Source organism: Hylobates moloch, unplaced genomic scaffold (assembly GCF_009828535.3).
Source record: "Hylobates moloch isolate HMO894 unplaced genomic scaffold, HMol_V3 SCAFFOLD_1, whole genome shotgun sequence".
Classification (NCBI taxonomy): domain Eukaryota; kingdom Metazoa; phylum Chordata; class Mammalia; order Primates; family Hylobatidae; genus Hylobates; species Hylobates moloch.
The window spans coordinates 183,362,096-183,382,414 of NW_026652276.1; the positions used below are offsets into that span (position 1 = coordinate 183,362,096).

General features: G+C 41.3%; 1 protein-coding gene across 3 annotated transcripts in view; it reads right to left on the bottom strand.

Annotated features, from left to right (window-relative positions):
• Window positions 1–1,585: 1,585 nt before the first annotated feature.
• Window positions 1,586–20,319, bottom strand: part of CCDC146 (coiled-coil domain containing 146) — a 178,712-nt gene continuing 159,978 nt past the window's right edge. For 2 of the 3 annotated variants that reach the window (XM_032761257.2, XM_058425428.1), the window contains exons 15-19: window positions 19,678–19,906; window positions 15,529–15,657; window positions 14,880–15,017; window positions 3,625–3,873; window positions 1,586–2,125 (exon numbers count right to left, since the gene is read on the bottom strand). In XM_032761257.2, coding sequence (XP_032617148.1) covers window positions 1,922–2,125; window positions 3,625–3,873; window positions 14,880–15,017; window positions 15,529–15,657; window positions 19,678–19,906 — 949 coding nt within the window. In that variant the 3' untranslated portion in view covers window positions 1,586–1,921. The remainder of the gene's footprint in view (window positions 2,126–3,624; window positions 3,874–14,879; window positions 15,018–15,528; window positions 15,658–19,677; window positions 19,907–20,319) is intronic. The other variant, XM_058425433.1, reaches the window with a different exon arrangement.

The following is a 20,319-nucleotide window of genomic DNA, read 5'->3' on the forward strand; positions in this document are numbered from 1 at the left end:
AAAATCAACTCAAAATGATCAAAGACCTAAATATAGGACCCAAAACCATAAAACTACTGGAAGAAAACATAGGAGAAATGCTTCAGGACATTGGCCTGAGAAAATATTTTATGAATAAGACCTCAAAACTCAGGCAACAAAAGCAAAAATAAACAAATGAGATTACATCAAACTAAAAACCTTCTACACAGCAAAGGAAACAACAGAGTGAAGACAACCTACAGAATCAAAGAAAATAGTTGCACACTACTCATCCAATAGGGGATTCATATTCAGAATAAATAAGGGACTCAAATATCTTAACACCAAAAAACACTACAAAAACAACAATCTGACTTAAAAATGGGCAAATGACCTGAACAGACATTTCTCAAAAGACATACAAATGGCCAACAGGTATATGAAGAAATGCTTAACATCACTAATCATCAGGGAAATAGAAATTTAAAAAAATATGATGAGGTATCATCTCACCCCAATTAGGATAGCTATTACCAAAAAGTTAAAAAATAACAAATGCTGGTAAGGATGCAGAGAAAAGGGAGCTCTTATATACACTGTTGGTGAGAATGTAAACTAGTGCAGTCACTATGAAGAATGATATGGAAGTTCCTCAGAAAACTACAAATAGAACTACATATGATCCAACAATCTCCCTATCGGAAATTTATCCAAAGGAAAGGAAATCAGAATATTGAAGAGACAGCTGCACCCCCATGTTTACTGCAGTGCTATTCACAATAGGCAAGACATGAAATCCACCTAGGTGTCTGTCCAACAACAGAAAAATGGATAAAGAAAATGGGAGCTATATATATATACACACACACACACACACACACACACACACATACATACATATGCATATACACAACAGAATACTATTCAGCCACAAAAAAGAACAAAATCCTGTCATTCGTGGCAACATGAAAGGAACTGGAGGACATTATGTTCATTGAAATAAGCCAGGTACAGAAAGTTAAACACCACATGTTCTCACTCATATGTGGAAGCTAAAAATTGTTCTCACTCATGTGGAAGCTAAAAGTAGAACAGCGGATATAAAAGGCTGGGAAGGTTAGGGGAAAGGATAAGGAAAGGAAGGAATGGGGTAGATTTGTTAATAGGCACAAAATTACAGTGAAATAGGTGGAATAAGTCCTATGTCCTATACCACTGTAGGATGACTATAAGTAACAATATATAGTTTCCAATAGCTAGGAGGATATTGAATATTCCCAACACAAAGAAATGATAAAGTTTGAATGTATATGCTAATTACCCTGATCTGATCACTATACATTATATGTATTGAAACTTCACTATGTACCCCATGGGTAGGTACAATTATTATTTGTCAAAAAAATAAAATGAAAAAAATGAAAAAAGCCATGACCAGCTTCACTACTTTACGTAATTTAGATTTACCGAGATTAAGTGCTACTTCTTATTCAACAAAGTGAGTTATGCCTTTGCAATACTTGAGGTATTTTCCTTTTCAAATAGCCATTCTTTCTAAGTGTGTATATTGAACAGTATTTGTTTTTTCTTTAATAAACAAAGACCACTCTGTCCATTTCCATACTTCATTGAAAACAGATTTATTTTTACTGCATTTTTATAGCACCTTGCCTACTACAAATTTCTGGAATGTACTCAATATAAAGAGTGAAAAAGAAAATATAAGCAATTCAAATATATACTTTGACATAAATGTAGGACAGTTCTATGTCCCATTCAACATCATGAAAGGTATAGTAGTTGGTGGGTAAATAGAAACCATGTTGTACTCTAGCTGACTAATTGTGCTTACCTTACTTATCAATAATACTAGAAGTATTATGCTCACATTTTTCACCTGTGGCTACAAGGAAGCCTGGTTGAAGTCCTTTCCTTGAGAGGCCTGGATTTGTTCACATATTCAGATTTCAATTGGCTTTATAACAGGTTTCCTTATGTGCCTCATATTGGCTCCAGGTTCACTGGGTTTAAAAGGAGCCAAAGCACCATAAGGTTTTGGCAAAGGAAGAGTGGCATCTGCTTCTGGGATGTAGGCATTTGGACGCTGCTCTGCAGTCGTGTAAACACCACTGGGCAGCTGGCGAATATCTGCTTCCAAGAACTCCTGTGAAGAATGATTTTTCCTTTTCAGTTCTCTGAAAACTCTGAAGTCACTTTATCCTTAGGTCCCAAAAGACACAGCTGGTCTGGACAGTCTTTGACTGTGCTAGCTGATACTCCCCAAAGGGATGGGAGGGGTAGGAGGGTAGAATCACACCACACACACACACACACACACACACACACACACACACACACACACACCACACACACACACACACACACACACACACACACACACACACACACACACCTCATTGGCATGGGCTGTATTGCTTCAGCATCACATTATTCCTGGGGTTTAGGGTAGGAGGGTGGAATCACACCACACACACACCCACCCCTCATTGGAATGGGCTGTATTGCTTAAGCATCACATCAATCCTGGAGTTTAGGGTTTTTCAAAGACTGCTTTGTGGGTCCTAACTATGTTTCCACCTCAATATCTGTCATCAAGCACTAATTATTTCCCTGTTTTTGACAAAGGCAGAGCAACATATTTCCTTTGGTAAGTCACTGGTGAGCAAATGTTACAATGGAAGAGATAGAGGAGTAAAGTGGAAGCAGAGGAGGAAAATGGTCACCAGCTTTGCCCTGAGCCTCAACGTTTTCAAGATTTTGTCTGTGCCTCTGGAAAATAGAGTAATCACTTACTACACTGAAAAGCCCTCTAATAAATGGCAGTGGGACACCACAGGTAAAATCTGAATGCCCTAAAAGGAACAGTCCCAGGTGGTGTGGAAATTATAAATCACATAATTTACACTTGTGCTCAGGTATTCCTAGTGTGTTCTGAATGCAGTTTTGTCTTGAGTTCAGGAGCAAATAGGGACCCTTTCGGTGACATCCACTTGGCAATCTGAGTGAGTTGTACATCTGGAGGATGTAGACTCCTTAGAAAGAGATGCCTAATTCCAGTCTAAGAATATTGACAGGTCGTGGGGGTACACAGAAGATCTGCTATCTAACTTGCAAGGGGAGTCAGTAATAGACCTAGTCTTAGGCCAGAGGCCTAAGGTGGGAAAAGAAAGGGGTGGCGCCGAGGCCTATGATGTCCATCAAGCATCTGCAGAAGGCATGGCAACAACAATGTGGGTGGAGGCCTCACTGTATGCTGTGGAGGCCACAGGAGATGAACATGAAACAGTCAGGTGTGGTCTGAGCAGAGGTGCCAAGACAGAGATTGGAGACTTATGGACAAGGCCAATGCCAGCCTGGTCATCGCTATGCTGGTGGAAGGCCATGATGTTCAGCCTCGGCAGCCCAGGATGTAAGGCTGTGGGGTGGGCCCTGTGCTGGCTAAGTGTTCTTCAGTGAGTATTGTGGCACTCTGGATTACTGCTCTTTGACTTATCATAGAATATCTTAAATACACTTCTAATGACTGTTGGGACTGTGTATAGTACAGTGGGGAAATTTTTCTTATACTGTGGGATAACTGACCCCCCGAATGCAACGCTTGCTGGCACCCTTTAGAAATGCAATACAGGAGCCAAAGCCTACCCGAGACTTTTCAGCGATGGCCAAGGCATGCATTTCTTCATCTCGAAGGACCTTCAACCATTCTTTCTCAATTTCCTTATTGAGTGGCAGACCTTTTTCTATCCTGGAATTGCAAGTGAAGATGAAGTCTTCTTTCTCCCTGACTTCCTTTTGGAGTTCAATGGTTAAGGCTTGTTTCATGGACAGCTCAGCAACAAGAGCCATCATTTTCTCAGTTGCATTTTTGATCCTTCTTTGATAGCCATTCATCTAGAATTAAAGAGCCCAAGGCTTATGTATACAGTCTATGTATACAGTCCACGAAGACTTAAAATGGCAGGCTGCTGGCTGTCTATAATGGCGGCGTGCATTTTTATCTGAAGGAAGGAGGGTCTAACTTGGAATTCACAGAAATTAAGAACTGGAAGAGACTGCAGATATTGAGCCGAACACCCTGGCTGTGTAAGTAAGGACAAGGAGAGAACAAGAAAAGGATTTGTTTATCTAGTTACTGGATTTCAAGGTGAATAACATTGAGGAGAACAGTTTAGTGCCCGTTTTTAAGAGGTGAGAAGGAGAGGTGAAGGGATGTTCTTTTTTTTTTTGAGACGGAGTCTCACTCTGTCGCCCAGGCTGGAGTGCAGTAGCGCCATCTCAGCTCATTGCAAGCTCCGCCTCCTAGGTTCACGCCATTCTCCTGCCTCAGCCTCCCAAGTAGCTGGGACTACAAGTGCCCAACACCATACCCGGCTAATTTTTTTGTATTTTTAGTAGAGATGGGGTTTCACCGTGTTAGCCAGGATGGTCTCGATCTCCTGACCTCGTGATCCGCCTGCCTCGGCCTCCCAAAATGGTGGGATTACAGGCGTGAGCCACCGCGCCTGGCCAGGGATGTTCTTTTTTTAAAATAAATAAATAAATAAATAAAATAAAATAAAATAAAGACAAGGTCTTGTTCTGTTGCTCACACTGGAGTATAGTAGTGTGATCATAGCTTACTGCAGCAGCCTGGAACTCTGGGGCTCAAGCAGTTCTCCTGCCTCAGCCTCCTAAGTAGATAGGACTATAGCCATGCACCACCATAGTTAGCTAATTTATTATTTTTGTAGCAATGGGGACTTGCTGTGTTGACAAGGCTGGTTTTGAACTCCTGGGCTCAAGCAGTCTTCCTGCCTCAGCCTCCCAAAGTGCTGGGATTACAGGCATGATCCACTGTGCCCAGCTAAGAGTGTTCTTGATGCCTAAATTCTAGTTTAATTTGACATCATTAGTTTGTCACTTATTCAGGGGAAAAAATCTGGTAGAACTAATGTTACTCTTTGCTTATATAAGGTAATCAGCAGAAGTTCTGCATCTGAAATGACTTTTTAAATGAAAACCATCACATTGACATGTTGGCATTATTGATCATAATTCCTGGTGTGCATCATTATTACTAGGTCAGAAACATGCATGAGCTGAGCTGGGGAAAATTTAGTCAATAATTTAGAATGAGAGCTGTTCCTGGAGTGCTTTGTTTCATTCGTTTGTTTTCAGACAGGGTCTCACTCTGTCACTCAGGCTGGAGCACAGTGGTGTGATCTCAGCTCACTGCAACCTGTACCCCTGAGGCTCAAGTGATTCTCCTACCTCAGCCTCCCAAGTAGCTGGGACCACAGGTGTGCACCATCATACCCAGCTATTTGTTTTTTGTATTTTTTGTAGAGATGGAGTCTCACCATGTTGCCTAGGCAGGTCTTGAACTCCTGAGCTCATGCAATCTACCTGGCTTGGCCTCCCAAAGTGCTGGGATTACAGGCATGAGCCACTGCGACCACACTTTTTTTTTTTTAACCTATTAATATCAGCTATTTAGCATTAATACAGTTAAAAGATAAGACTAATTGGAACAAAAAGATCTCAAGAGGCAGGAAGTAAACCTGGAATTAGGGGTTCCTGTAAGCTCTCTGTCTTATAAATGGTAGAATCTTTTAGTCTGATAGCCATAGTGGGGCAGTTCAGTGGTTATACTTTCTACCTGGCAACACTCACTAGTTCCTCTTACCTTGCCTTATTTTTTCTTCACATCATGTCTCACTGCTGATGTTATATATGCATTTCACTATTTTTGTCATCCCATAAGGATATACTCTTCATGAGGACGAGGACTATTTGTTTTATTCATCATCATAGTCCCAGTGCTTAGGACAGTGCTTGGAATATAAGAGGCACCCCCCCACATTAAAGTTGAATATTTTCTGAATGAAGGAATGAATGAACTCTTAGTTTGTTTCTTTGTTCTTGGACCAGGATAAATTGGGACATGCAAATGAGCTTCCAATACTACACCTAATGTCAAATACCTTCCTCTCCTAATAGAGCGTATCTGGTCACATCTGTACCTCTGTTTAGAGAAATGTTGCTGCTAGTGATTTACCTGCCTCTGAAAATGTAATAACTGATTATCATACACAAATTTTGCCTCCTTAATGGTAGGTAATATACATTTTTATGACTCTTCTATAGTGGACTAATTTTTAGGAAGCATGTATCGAATAAAAATGACTACCACTAAAAACTTCAATGAGTCGAGGTTGAGGAGGTGGAGCCAAGATGGCCGAATAGGAACAGCTCCGGTCTCCAGCTCCCAGCCCCAGCGACACAAAAGACGGGTGATTTCTGCATTTCTGCTTGAGGTACCGGTTTCATCTCACTAGGGAGTGCCAAACAGTGGGTGCAGGACAGTCGGTGAAGCGCACTGTGCGCGAGCCGAAGCAGGGCGAGGCACTGCCTCACTCGGGAAGCGCAAGGGGTCAGGGAGTTCCCTTTCCTAGTCAAAGAAAGGGGTAACAGACGGCACCTGGAAAATCGGGTCAGTCCCACCCTCATACTGCGCTTTCCCAACGGGCCTGGAAAACGGCACACTAGGAGATTGTGTCCCGCACCTGGCTCGGAGGGTCCTATGCCCACGGAGTCTCGCTGATTGCTAGCACAGCAGTCTGAGATCAAGCTGCAAGGTGGCAGCGAGGCTGGGGGAGGGGCGCCCGCCATTGCCCAGGCTTGCTTAGGTAAACAAAGCAGCCAGGAAGCTCGAACTGGGTGGAGCCCACCACAGCTCAAGGAGGCCTGCCTGCCTCTGTAGGCTCCACCTCTGGGGGCAGGGCACAGACAAACAAAAACTCAGCAGGAACCTCCACAGACTTAAATGTCCCTGTCTGACTGACAGCTTTGAAGAGAGTAGTGGTTCTCCCAGCACCCAGCTGGAGATCTGAGAACAGACAGACTGCCTCCTAAAGTGGGTCCCTCACCCCTGAACAGCCTAACTGGGAGGCACCCCCCATTAGGGACAGACTGACACCTCATTTGGCCGGGTACTCCTCTGAGACAAAACTTCCAGAGGAACTATCAGACAGCTGAATTTGTGGTCTCACGAAAATCTGCTGTTCTGCAGCCACCGCTGCTGACACCCAGCCAAACAGGGTCTGGAGTGGACCTCTAGTAAACTCCAACAGACCTGCAGCTGAGGGTCCTGTCTGGTAGAAGGAAAACTAACAAACAGAAAGGACATCCACACCAAAAACCCATCTGTACATCACCATCATCAAAGACAAAAAGTAGATAAAACCACAAAGATGGGGAAAAAACAGAGCAGAAAACTGGAAACTCTAAAAAGCAGAGCACCTCTCCTCCTCCAAAGGAACGCAGTTCCTCACCAGCAACGGAACAAAGCTGGATGGAGGATGACTTTGACGAGTTGAGAGAAGAAGGCTTCAGACGATCAAACTACTCTGAGCTACGGGAGGAAATTCAAAACAATAGCAAAGAAGTTAAAAACTTTGAAAAAAAATTAGAAGAATGGATAACTAGAATAACCAATGGAGAGAAGGGCTTAAAGGAGCTGATGGAGCTGAAAGCCAAGTTTTGAGAACTATGTGAAGATTGCAGAAGCCTCAGTAGCAGATGCGATCAACTGGAAGAAAGGGTATCGCTGATGGAAGATGAAATGAATGAAATGAAGAGAGAAGGGAAGTTTAGAGAAAAAAGAATAAAAAGAAACAAACAAAGCCACCAAGAAATTTGGGAATATGTGAAAAGACCAAACCTACGTCTGATTGGTGTACCTGAAAATGAAGGGGAGAATGGAACCAAGGTGGAAAACACTCTGCAAGATATTATCCAGGAGAACTTCCCCAATCTAGCAAGGCAGGCCAACATTCAGATTCAGGAAATACAGAGAACGCCACAAAGATACTCCTCGAGAAGAGCAACTCCGAGACACATAATTGTCAGATTCACCAAAGTTGAAATGAAGGAAAAAATGTTAAGGGCAGCCAGAGAGAAAGGTCGGGTTACCCACAAAGGGAAGCCCATCAGACTAACAGCTGATCTCTCAGCAGAAACTCTACAAGCCAGAAGAGAGTGGGGGCTGATATTCAACATTCTTAAAGAAAAGAATTTTCAACCCAGAATTTCATATCCAGCCAAACTAAGCTTCATAAGTGAAGGAGAAATAAGATACTTTACAGAAAAGCAAATGCTGAGTGATTTTGTCACCACCAGGCCTGCCCTAAAAGAGCTCCTGAAGGAAGCACTAAACATGGAAAGGAACAACCGGTACCAGCCACTGCAAAAACACGCCAAATTGTAAAGACCATCGAGGCTAGGAAGAAACTGCATCAACTAACGAGCAAAATAACCAACTAACATCATAATGATAGGATCAGATTCACACATAACAATATTAACGTTAAATGTAAATGGGCTAAATGCTCCAATTAAAAGACACAGACTGGCAAACTGGATAAGGAGTCAGGACCCATCAGTGTGCTGTATTCAGGAAACCCATCTCACAAGCAGAGACACACATAGACTCAAAATAAAGGGATGGAGGAAGATCTATCAAGCAACTGGAAAACAAAAAAAGGCAGGGGTTGCAATCCTAGTCTCTGATAAAATAGACTTTAAACCAACAAAGATCAAAAGAGACAAAAAAGGCCATTATATAATGGTAAAGGGATCAATTCAACAAGAAGAGCTAACTATCCTAAATATATATGCACCCAACACAGGAGCACCCAGATTCATAAAGCAAGTCCTGAGTGACCTACAAAGGGACTTAAACTCCCACACAATAATAATGGGAGATTTTAACACCCCACTCTCAATATTAGACAGATCAACGAGACAGAAAGTTAACAAGGATATCCAGGAATGGAACTCAGCTCTGCACAAAGTGGACCTAATAGACATCTACAGAACTCTCCACCCCAAATTAACAGAATATACATTTTTTTCAGCACCACACCACACCTATTCCAAAACTGACCACATAGTTGGAAGTAAAGCTCTCCTCAGCAAATGTAAAAGAACAGAAATTATAACAAACTGTCTCTCAGATCACAGTGCAATCAAACTAGAACTCAGGATTAAGAAACTCACTCAAAACTGCTCAACTACATGGAAACTGAACAAACTGCTCCTGAATGACTATTGGGTACATAATGAAATGAAGGCAGAAATAAAGATGTTCTTTGAAACCAACGAGAACAAAGACACAACCTACCAGAATCTCTGGGACACATTCAAAGCAGTGTGTAGAGGGAAATTTATAGCACTAAATGCCCACAAGAGAAAGCAGGAAAGATCCAAAATTGACACCCTAACATCACAATTAAAAGAACTAGAAAAGCAAGAGCAAACACATTCAAAAGCTAGCAGAAGGCTAGAAATAACTAAAATCAGAGCAGAACTGAAGGAAATAGAGACACAAAAAACCCTTCAAAAAATTAATGAATCCAGGATCTGGTTTTTTGAAAAGATCAACAAAATTGATAGACCGCTAGCAAGACTAATAAAGAAGAAAAGAGAGAAGAATCAAATAGATGCAATAAAACATGAAAAAGGGGATATCACCACTGATCCCACAGAAATACAATCTACCATCAGAGAATACTACAAACACCTCTATGCAAATAAACTAGAAAATCTAGAAGAAATGGATAAATTCCTCGACAAATACACCCTCCCAAGACTAAATCAGGAAGAAGTTGAATCTCTGAATAGACCAATAACAGGTTCTGAAATTGTGGCAATAATCAATAGCTTACCAACCAAAAAGAGTCCAGGACCTGATGGATTCACAGCTGAATTCTACCAGAGGTACAAGGAGGAACTGGTACCATTCCTTCTGAAACTATTCCAATCAATAGAAAAAGAGGGAATCCTCCCTAACACATTTTATGAAGCCAGCATCGTCCTGATACCAAAGCCTGGCAGAGACATAACCAAAAAAGAGAATTTCAGACCAATATCCTTGATGAACATTGATGCAAAAATCCTCAATAAAATACTGGCAAACCGAATCCAGCAGCACATCAAAAAGCTTATCCACCATAATCAAGTGGGCTTCATCCCTGGGATGCAAGGCTGGTTCAACATATGCAAATCAATAAATGTAATCCAGCATATAAACAGAACCAAAGACAAAAACCACATGATTATCTCACTAGATGCAGAAAAGGCCTTTGACAAAATTCAACAACACTTCATGCTAAAAACTCTCAATAAATTAGGTATTGATGGGACGTATCTCAAAATAATAAGAGCTATCTGTGACAAACCCACAGCCAATATCATACTGAATGGGCAAAAACTGGAAGCATTCCCTCCGAAAACTGGCACAAGACAGGGATGCCCTCTCTCACCACTCCTATTCAACATAGTGCTGGAAGTTCTGGCCAGAGCAATCAGGCAGGAGAAGGAAATAAAGGGTATTCAATTAGGAAAAGAGGAAGTCAAATTGTCCCTGTTTGCAGATGACATGATTGTATATCTAGAAAACCCCATTGTCTCAGCCCAAAATCTCCTTAAGCTGATTAGCAACTTCAGCAAAGTCTCAGGATACAAAATCAATGTACAAAAATCACAAGCATTCTTGTACACCAATAACAGACAAACAGAGAGCCAAATCATGAGTGAACTCCCATTCACAATTGCTTCAAAGAGAATAAAATACCTAGGAATCCAACTTACAAGGGATGTGAAGGACCTCTTCAAGGAGAACTACAAACCACTGCTCAGTGAAATAAAAGAGGATACAAACAAATGGAAGAACATTCCATGCTCATGGGTTGGAAGAATCAATATCGTGAAAATGGCCATACTGCCCAAGGTAATTTATAGATTCAATGCCATCCCCATCAAGCTACCAATGACTTTCTTCAAAGAATTGGAAAAAACTACTTTAAAGTTCATATGGAACCAAAAAAGAGCCCGCATCGCCAAGTCAATCCTAAGCCAAAAGAACAAAGCTGGAGGCATCACGCTACCTGACTTTAAACTATACCACAAGGCTACAGTAACCAAAACAGCATGGTACTGGTACCACAACAGAGACATAGATCAATGGAACAGAACAGAGCCCTGAGAAATGATGCCGCATAGCTACAACTATCTGATCTTTGACAAACCTGACAAAAACAAGCAATGGGGAAAGGATTCCCTATTTAATAAATGGTGCTGGGAAAACTGGCTAGCCATATGTAGAAAGCTGCAACTGGATCCCTTCCTTACACCTTATACAAAAATTAATTCAAGATGGATTAAAGACTTAAATGTTAGACCTAAAACCATTAAAATCCTACAAGAAAACCTAGGCAATACCATTCAGGACATAGGCGTGGGCAAGGACTTCATGTCTAAAACACCAAAAGCAATGGCAACAAAAGCCAAAATTGACAAATGGGATCTAATTAAACTAAAGAGCTTCTGCACAGCAAAAGAAACTACCATCAGAGTGAACAGGCAACCTACAGAATGGGAGAAAATTTTTGCAACCCACTCATCAGACAAAGGGCTAATATCCAGAATCTACAATGAACTCAAACAAATTTACAAGAAAAAAAACAAACAACCCCATCAAAAAGCGGGCAAAGGACATGAACAGACACTTCTCAAAAGAAGACATTTATGCAGCCAAAAAACACATGAAGAAATGCTCATCATCACTGGCCATCAGAGAAATGCAAATCAAAACCACAGTGAGATACCATCTCACACCAGTTAGAATGGCCATCATTAAAAAATCAGGAAACAACAGGTGCTGGAGAGGATGTGGAGAAATAAGAACACTTTTACACTGTTGGTGGGACTGTAAACTAGTTCAACCATTGTGGAAGTCAGTGTGGCGATTCCTCAGGGATCTAGAACTAGAAATACCATTTGACCCAGCCATCCCATTACTGGGTATATACCCAAAGGACTATAAATCATGCTGCTATAAAGACACATGCACACGTATGTTTATTGCGGCACTATTCACAATAGCAAAGACTTGGAACCAACCCAAATGTCCAACAACAATAGACTGGATTAAGAAAATGTGGCACATATACACCATGGAATTCTATGCAGCCATAAAAAATGATGAGTTCGTGTCCTTTGTAGGGACATGGATGAAACTGGAAAACATCATTCTCAGTAAACTATCGCAAGGACAAAAAACCAAACACCGCCTGTTCTCACTCATAGGTGGGAATTGAACAATGAGAACTCATGGACACAGGAAGGGGAACATCACACTCGGGGGACTGTTGTGGGGTGGGGGGAGGGGGGAGGGACAGCGTTAGGAGATATACCTAATGCTAAATGACGAGTTAATGGGTGCAGGAAATCAACATGGCACATGGATACATATGTAACAAACCTGCACATTGTGCACATGTACCCTAAAACCTAAAGTATAATAAAAAAAAAAACTTCAATGAGTCATAAGTTTTGCCATTTTTATTTGATTTCTATGCTTCTGCTTTGACAACTTCCACTAACAGACCCATCAGTCCAGCAGCACTGGTGCAATTCGCAACTTTAACTCATAAAATAAGAAATGCTAAGACTTAGATAAGCTAATGCACTTTGAGTGAATTAGCATGTCTGATGTTTCCTTAAATGTTGCTGCCTTTCCTTTTTTAAATGAATTTCCTTTTCTTTGGGGGGAATCATTTTCCACTCAACCACTGCACACTTGAGTGTGTGTGTCCGTCTGTGTAACTGGCCAACTTCCCTCCTCTTCCATAAATTAGAAAACAAAGTTTCGTATTATCCTGGGTTGCTCCAAGTCTTAACTGAGATTTCCCACTTTCTGCTCCCATTTCTGTTGGGAAATTTGCAGGAGGCGCCATAAGCTATGTAGGAGAAGTGAGACACTTGAGGAGATGTGCAATCTTTTTGAATGTGGCTAGGTCACTTACATGCTCGACTGTGTAATACTTGCAACAACTTCGGCTATCACACCCATTACACAGATGAGAAAACTGAGTTTTAAGATCATTTATCCATCTTTCTCAAGGTCGTTTTCTAGTTTTGATAAATCACAGATCTGGAATCTGAATGTCTTTCTACTTTCCAGTTCTGCCTACTATGAGATAATCATTTTAAATGGAGGGGGCAGTGAAAGCTGGGGAGGAGGAAGAAGCCAATGGAGAGCATGGAAGGTAGGGAAAGGAAAGGGGAGAATAATTGTTAGACTAGGACTCGGCTGTGCTGGAGCATTCCTGGCTATGGAAAGTGGCCACTATGTACATTTCTCTAGCATTACTGTTGCCTTCCAGGCGACTGTGCCATTAGCTTTGATAAGTCAGGCCTCAGTGAAAAATGACTTCCCCCAAAGAAAGGAAATTCATTTTGCAAAAGGAAGGAAGGCAACATTTATTTAAAGGAATATCAGACATGCTAATTCAGGCAAAGTGCATGAGCTTAACTAAGCCTTAGCATCAGTCCAGTGGCAGAAGTGCAACTCACAACTTTAGTTTGTGAGGCCAAGTTGTGATTTGCACACCTGCCACTGACCTGATCAGTCTATTTGTGAAAGTCATCAGAGCAGAAGCATAATAGTCAAATAAAAATGGCAAAGATAGTCTAAGATTTACAATAATTTCTTGTTTAGCGTGCCACATGTGCTTCTAGAACAGAACTGATTATTATTCATCCTTCAAGTGTTTTTCTAGAGTCTGGTACATGCTAGGCATTGGAGAAATTAAGAACGAGGAACAATTGCTGCCCTCAGGAGCCCACAGTCTCTGGTGTGGGTATTACCGTTATCTGTTTTCATCAGTCTCCCCCTACTAGACCCTATGAGCTTCCTATGGTGTAAACAATGTGTCCCTTCCTCTTTGTTTCTGAACTCATGCCTAGCATGAGAGTAGCACATAGCAGGTGTTCAGTAATTACTGTTGACTGGCTGAACTCTCTGCACTGATGGGATGCTCCAGGGGACCCCAGAGGCCAGGTGAGTGGCCAATCCTCTGATGGCTCTATGGTATGCATGAAAGGCCTCGCATGAATGGTCTTGTGTAGGGGTAGACTGAGGAAGGAGTGAGTCCCGTGCCTGCATGGACATGCGCAGAAATGGGTGTACAGGCTGATGGGGCAGTTCCCCAAATGAACCTTTATTGGAAGCAGGAGTCAGAGCCACAGGAAGCCTGGCAAGACCTGCAGGCACCATGCTTCCTGCACAGCCTGCAGAACCATGAGCCAAAATAAACCTCTTTTATTTATAAGTTACCCAGCCTCAGGTATTCCTTTATAGCAATGCAAACGAACTAATACACAACCTTCACCTCTTCGTTGCAGGTTGTTACAGAGACCAGGGTAACTAGCATACAACATGCTGGGAGTCCAGGGGGACTTCTAGGGGCTCTGCTGGCTGCTCCTTTCAGTGCAGCTTCTGGCAGTCCCACCCCGATCCTGAGGCTCTGGATCTGCTGTCCTGGTCTCTTATGCTTATTAAATTAGGGGGTTCTGTGTTCCTGGCCTTTCCTCACTAGTGGTGCCTGGTAGGCACCTCCATGGTGCAGTTGGTCTGGGTGTTGTGTGACTGCATTTCTCCTTAACAGTCCCTTTCAATTTCTGGGTTCTGGCTGAGTTCTGGATTGGAGCAGTCCCTACTAAGATCACTGGATAAGTGAGGCGCTCCACTTAAAAGGAACTAAAAAGGATTTAACTTTGTGCACGAAATACAAGGATAATAACTGTCATATTTGGGTAGTTGCCTTGCTAAGTGAAACTTGTATACTGTCATTTAAAAGCCTAAGTTTTGCCACTGTGAAGTGAATTAATTCAGGGAATAAGATTGAAACATTTTGGACAATTCTCTGAGTCATCCTTTCATTTTTCTAAGTTTCCTTAGTCATAAAGCCTAATCTCTCCAGTGCTTCTCTCAATAACTCTATCAGTCTGTGGAAAATAAAAGGTAATAAAGGAGCAGGGGCAGAAGGGAAAAGGCAGGGTCTCAGGCCTACCTTCTTGGCTAAGAGCAGTGTGTCCTGCTTGCAGTCCTGAGTTTTGCTGCAGAGCCTGTCTGTGAGCCTGGAGACCTGTTCATAGATGAAATCCTTCTCCAGCAGCTTCTCCTCCTTCTTGGCCAGTTGTAGTTCCAGCTATGTTTGAAAATTGTTTCAAGAGGAATAAAAAAAGTCATCTAAGACAAAATCTTATTTCCTAATTAGAGCACTATCTCCCCCCACTCCCCACAAAATACCTCTGGAAAGTGTTTAGAGCTGGGTTAAGACATTCCCTGCCCCAGCCCCTGCAGATACCTCTGGGAGTTCGAGTATGGCCCCCTCAGCTCTATCTAGCATCCACATCACCATTCTTCTGGTGTGTTCCCATCAGGAAGACAAATTAATCCATTTAAGATGCCAAAATTACTCCTTTGGGTCATGAGAGAAAGGTGCCTTTGGAATCTCGAAACCACTGGATTGGAACTTCTCTTGGCAAGTGTCTAAATCAAGCTTAGAATGTATGACTAGATTACTACAAAATGACTATATTAGTGACTAGAATAATGAAGGATAGGTCTGTCAGCATAACATGAAACAGTACCATAGGTATCTGTGAAACTACATCAACCAGGGGCTAACAGATGCAATTTTAAGCAATAATGTTTACCTTGTCTAATTTTTTGATCATTTCTTTTTCAGTCAGATCTTTGCCTGGAAGGAAGCGAGCTCTATTCTCACCATCAGGCTTTACGAACTGTTTCTCCAGGTCTTTAATTCTGTCTGTACACTGTGAAAACTATTAAGAAAAAAACATTAACTTTAAAATGAATTCTCTAGCTCAGTAAATCTGAAAATCACATTGCCCAGAGTCTTGAGAGTTTTTCAGGAGGACCAACCCAGGCAAGGGTAGAAGAGAACTCTGTTTTCTTAACACCCCATCAGCTGGGACCTGGTTAAGTGACGTTTCTGCTCATTTATGGTACTGCAACAATGATGTCTATAATTGATCATATGAGGTGAGGCAGTGCCTTCTGGGTCATAGAAAAAGCTGATTTCAAAAGCGGCCCTTGATTGCTTCCCATTTTGTGTCATGTTCATGGGATGCTGTGTGGTTGCAGGGCTCCAAGTATACAGCCTGATATGGTTTGGATGTGTCCCCCTCCAAATCTCATGTTGAATGAATATAATCCCCAGTGTTGGAGGTGGGGCTGGGTGAGAGGTGTTCAGGTCATGCGGGCAGGGTGGGGCCTTCATGAACGGCTTGGTGCTGTCTTTGGGATAATGAGTGAGTTCTCACTCTATGAATTTAAGTGACATCTGGTTGTTTAAAAACAGCCTGGCTCCTCTGCTTCTTTCTCTTGCTTCCTCTCTCGCCATGCAATGTGCCTGCTCCCCCTTTGCTTTCCACCATGATTGGAAGCTTCCTGAGGCCCTCACCAGATGCAGATGCTGGCACATGCTTCCTACACAGCCTGCAGAACCATGAACCAAAATAAACCTCTTTTCTTTATGTTATCCAGCGTCAGGTATTCCTTTACAGCAATGCAAATGAACTAATACACAGCCTTCACTTCTTCATTGCAGGTTGTTACAGAGACCAGGGTAACTAGCATACAACACACTGGACTTCATTTCAAACACTTGGCTGGCAAGAGGTTTAATGGCTTCCCAAAGAAGGAGAAAAACATTCTTAATTATTGAATCTACCTAATGTACACTCTGTGAGGAACAGCTTGGGCTATTTGTATTTTTTCTGCTAAATCCCTAATATAGTGTCATATGTATCAACTCTATTTGTTGAATCAATGAGATTTTGGTGGTGAATGAAGAAACATGGCTACTCCTAAATAGGAATGGCAGCCACACTTAGTTTTTGTTTTATAGGGAAAGAGATACGGAGCATGGTGACAACCAAGAAGCATTATTTTCAGTTTCCTACTGAATACCTGTGTAATCTCAAGTAAATCATTTATCTTCTCTAAACCTTAGTTTCCTCACTTGTCAAATGGGAAGAAAAGGCTCAGTGCCATGGGGTTGATTCATCATATGAGATAATATATTGATAGTATTTTACAACATGTCTAAGACTGATATAGGCAGCATTTTTAAAATTTAATTTATGCTCCTCCTCCCTACAAAAAGAATTATAAATGGTGACAAATAATTTAACATTTTTCTTTTTCCTGTATCTACATTCCTTAAATGTCCTTAATATAGAATTGAAGTATACATACATATGTAATCAAGCATTTATTGTATTTATTATTAACAATACTTAATGTTCCCTTTTCTTATTAGGAAACTAAATAAGAAACAAAAATACAGTGCTTGCTTATAAAGGGGTGTCTCAATTTTAGTTTTCCCTTGGCATTTGAGGAAAAACTGTTTACTCTGTCTATGTAAAATAGTGTCCTTGTGTCCCAGAATAGTTCATGTGACTTCCTAAAATTGAGCTATCATTACAGGAACCAGGAGAACACACTCATGATAATCCTTGGATTAGATTGTTGGACAATTAAAAACCGTTCTGGACAACTGAAAAAAATGCAAACCTTAAGAGAATTCTGAAAACGATGCAAAAAAGGAGAAGACTTAAAAGAAAAAAAAAAAAAAACCCAGACACTGTGGCTGTAAAAAATGACAGGATATGACCGGGATCCAGCACTGCAGAACAGGGCACAGAAATGGCTTGCCTGAAGCTAGAAATTTCACATCACATCCTTCAAGGGTACACATGATTGGTGTTGAGCAGATAATCAGAATTCACTCCAGCAGAGCAGATAACTCATAACACAGTCTGCATGTCTCAGTTCATGTGCAATCAAAATGATCAAAATTCACCATCAGGCAGGGAGTGTAGTGTTATGAAATGCATAATATTTCCTTCTTGGGTAAAAGTGAATTTACATTTCATACTAGATAATAGGTTTTATATAACAAAATGACAATTTTTTTTCTAAGAACAATTTTGTCCACTGAATGGAAGTATTGATTTGCAGTGAACACAAAGAATATGCTTATACAATAGAGAGGAAATTATTCTGTTGCAGATTTTATTGAATTTAAAGTTCTTTTGTGTTGCTCTGCATCTTGATAGTTTAGGATGGGCAAAGATGGACCTAAAGCTTCATTTTGGCAAAAAGCTGGAGAGAGCCAAATTCTTCTGTAAAATGGAGTGGGGGCAAGCATGGAGTTCCTGGGGGCAATCTGGGATGAGGAGGCTGTAGAGGGAGAGGGGAGGTGAAAGACAAGCCAGTGAAATCAAGCTAGGCAAGAGTGCGGTACAGGGTATTAGTACTCAGGGAAGAGTCGCCAGTGATAGAGTGCCCCCAAGAAGAGTATGGATGTCTGATATCTAATTGAAGTGCTTTGCATTTCTGTAATGTAACCCCACATCTTTAATAAAGTCTGTCCACAGAGGCCTGGCATGAATGGTCTTGTGTAGGTGTAGCCTGAGGAAGGGGTGAGTTCTGTGCCTTTGCGGACATGGCACAGAAGTGGCACAGGCACCGTGTGTGCCGGCTGATGGGTGATCCCTCAAATGAACCTTTGTTGGAAGCAGGAGTCAGAGCTGCAGGAAGCCTGGGGAGGCCTGTGGGAGTTTAGGGGGACTTTCTAGCCAATCGATCTGAATCTGACTACACTTACTGAAGAAATGAGTGGAAGAACTCAAGGCTAAATTAAAAAAAAAACAAAAACAAAACTTGGAATCAGAACATTGGCATATTTGTGCAAACTGAAAGAGGCTATTATCTATGCAGCATATATACATTCAAATGGCATAAAATATGAAATCAGATCTATCATCTAGTCCCATGAAATCCTATGAATCCCCTTGACATGATTAAAAAAAAAAAAAAAAGAAGGGGACCCCAAACTGTCTAGGGCATGAGCTAATGAAAAACATTTACTTGTATACCTAGAAAATAAATGAAAGGATCTCTCCCAGATTTTTGATAATTTTAATAGTAATTGTATCTTGGGGATAGAATTTTATCTTCTTCTTTATAATTTTTATACTTTTACAAAATTTCATTCACCAAATGTCTTAACTTTTTATCAGGAAAAAAAATCCAAATGCAAACCTGACATTTTAGAAAAAATATTATAGGTTAGAATTTGTTCATGCTACATTGGTCAATGGGAACAAGTTTAGGCTACACAGTTTTTAGTTTAATTTTTAAAAAACTTATATGAAGAATAAACCCCAAGTAACATGTGAAGAAAGTAGCTTTATATTCACATTTTATTTATTTTGTTATTTCATGTTTTAGTTTTTTGGATTTATTCCACTTTAAAAAAGGCCATGTCAGAGGCCAGGTTACTAAGCTATCATAGAACTACAGTGGTTAATAAAGATTCAAGTTATACGTGACTGACAACTACTAATAAGCAACAATCTCCAGATAATCTCTTGCTCTGGGGGCCAGAGTATCAAAAGTAAGAGTGCTGGCTCATCCTCAAGATCTGTCCAGCAAGCAGCAACGACATAATTATGCTGAGGGTAGTGAGAGTCTAGATCACTAAAGCTTGAGCTATGGAGGAAGCTGAGCTAGAGATAAGTCCTGGGAGGCTTTAAATTCCAAGGCAGGCAGAAAATTCTTCAAAAGAAAAAAAGACAATGTGTAGCCTGGATGCCTGAAGCACAGATTCCACCCTAGAGTAGCATTCAAGTGCATTTTTAAACAAGATGGAGGCATCGTTATAGGTCCCAGAAATAGTATGGCTTGGTTTACATGCAAGAACTCATCCACAAACTAATAAAGGCAGAAAAAAATACATGGTCTGAGGAAGTGTCCCGTGATCACTCACCCACCTGAATTTGGAGCACAGCTAGGTCGGCATCCAGGGACCTCTTGGCTGGCAGTAATTTCTGGGTCACACGAATTTGTCTTTGCTTCTCAGCAATCTTTATTTTCAGGAATCGGATCTTTTCTTCCAGTAGATGTATTTCAATTTCTCCATTTAGTTTCATCTTCTCTTGGATATTTATTTTTTCATAAAAAATGCATATTTCTTCTTCCCGCTCTATGAGCTGAACGCCACTATGGTCAAATTCAGAGGCAGAGGCTAAGTGGGCATTGAGACCACCATTCTACTAGGCACTGTGGTTCCCTCTGGCTTTGGATGCAAGATATACATCAACATAGCATACTTCCAGAGGATCACAGATAGTCACCAATGGCTTTCTAGTTAAATTACATCCACACTTTGGAATTCTCTAGGGATAGGAGGGTTACTGAGCCTCTCAACTTTGAGGCCGACCATGTGGTTGGCTAGCCACAGTGTCTCTGAAAGTCCCCAAGGTTTTCCTGGGGTGGGAAAGAATGTCATTCCCAATGCACAAACAAAGTGATCCCATAGTCTGATTTTCTGCAGATCCTTTTCTCGGGTCAGACTTGCCAACCAAGGCCTGGCCAGAAGCACACAGGCAGGGGGCCAAGGAATGTAGTTCTGG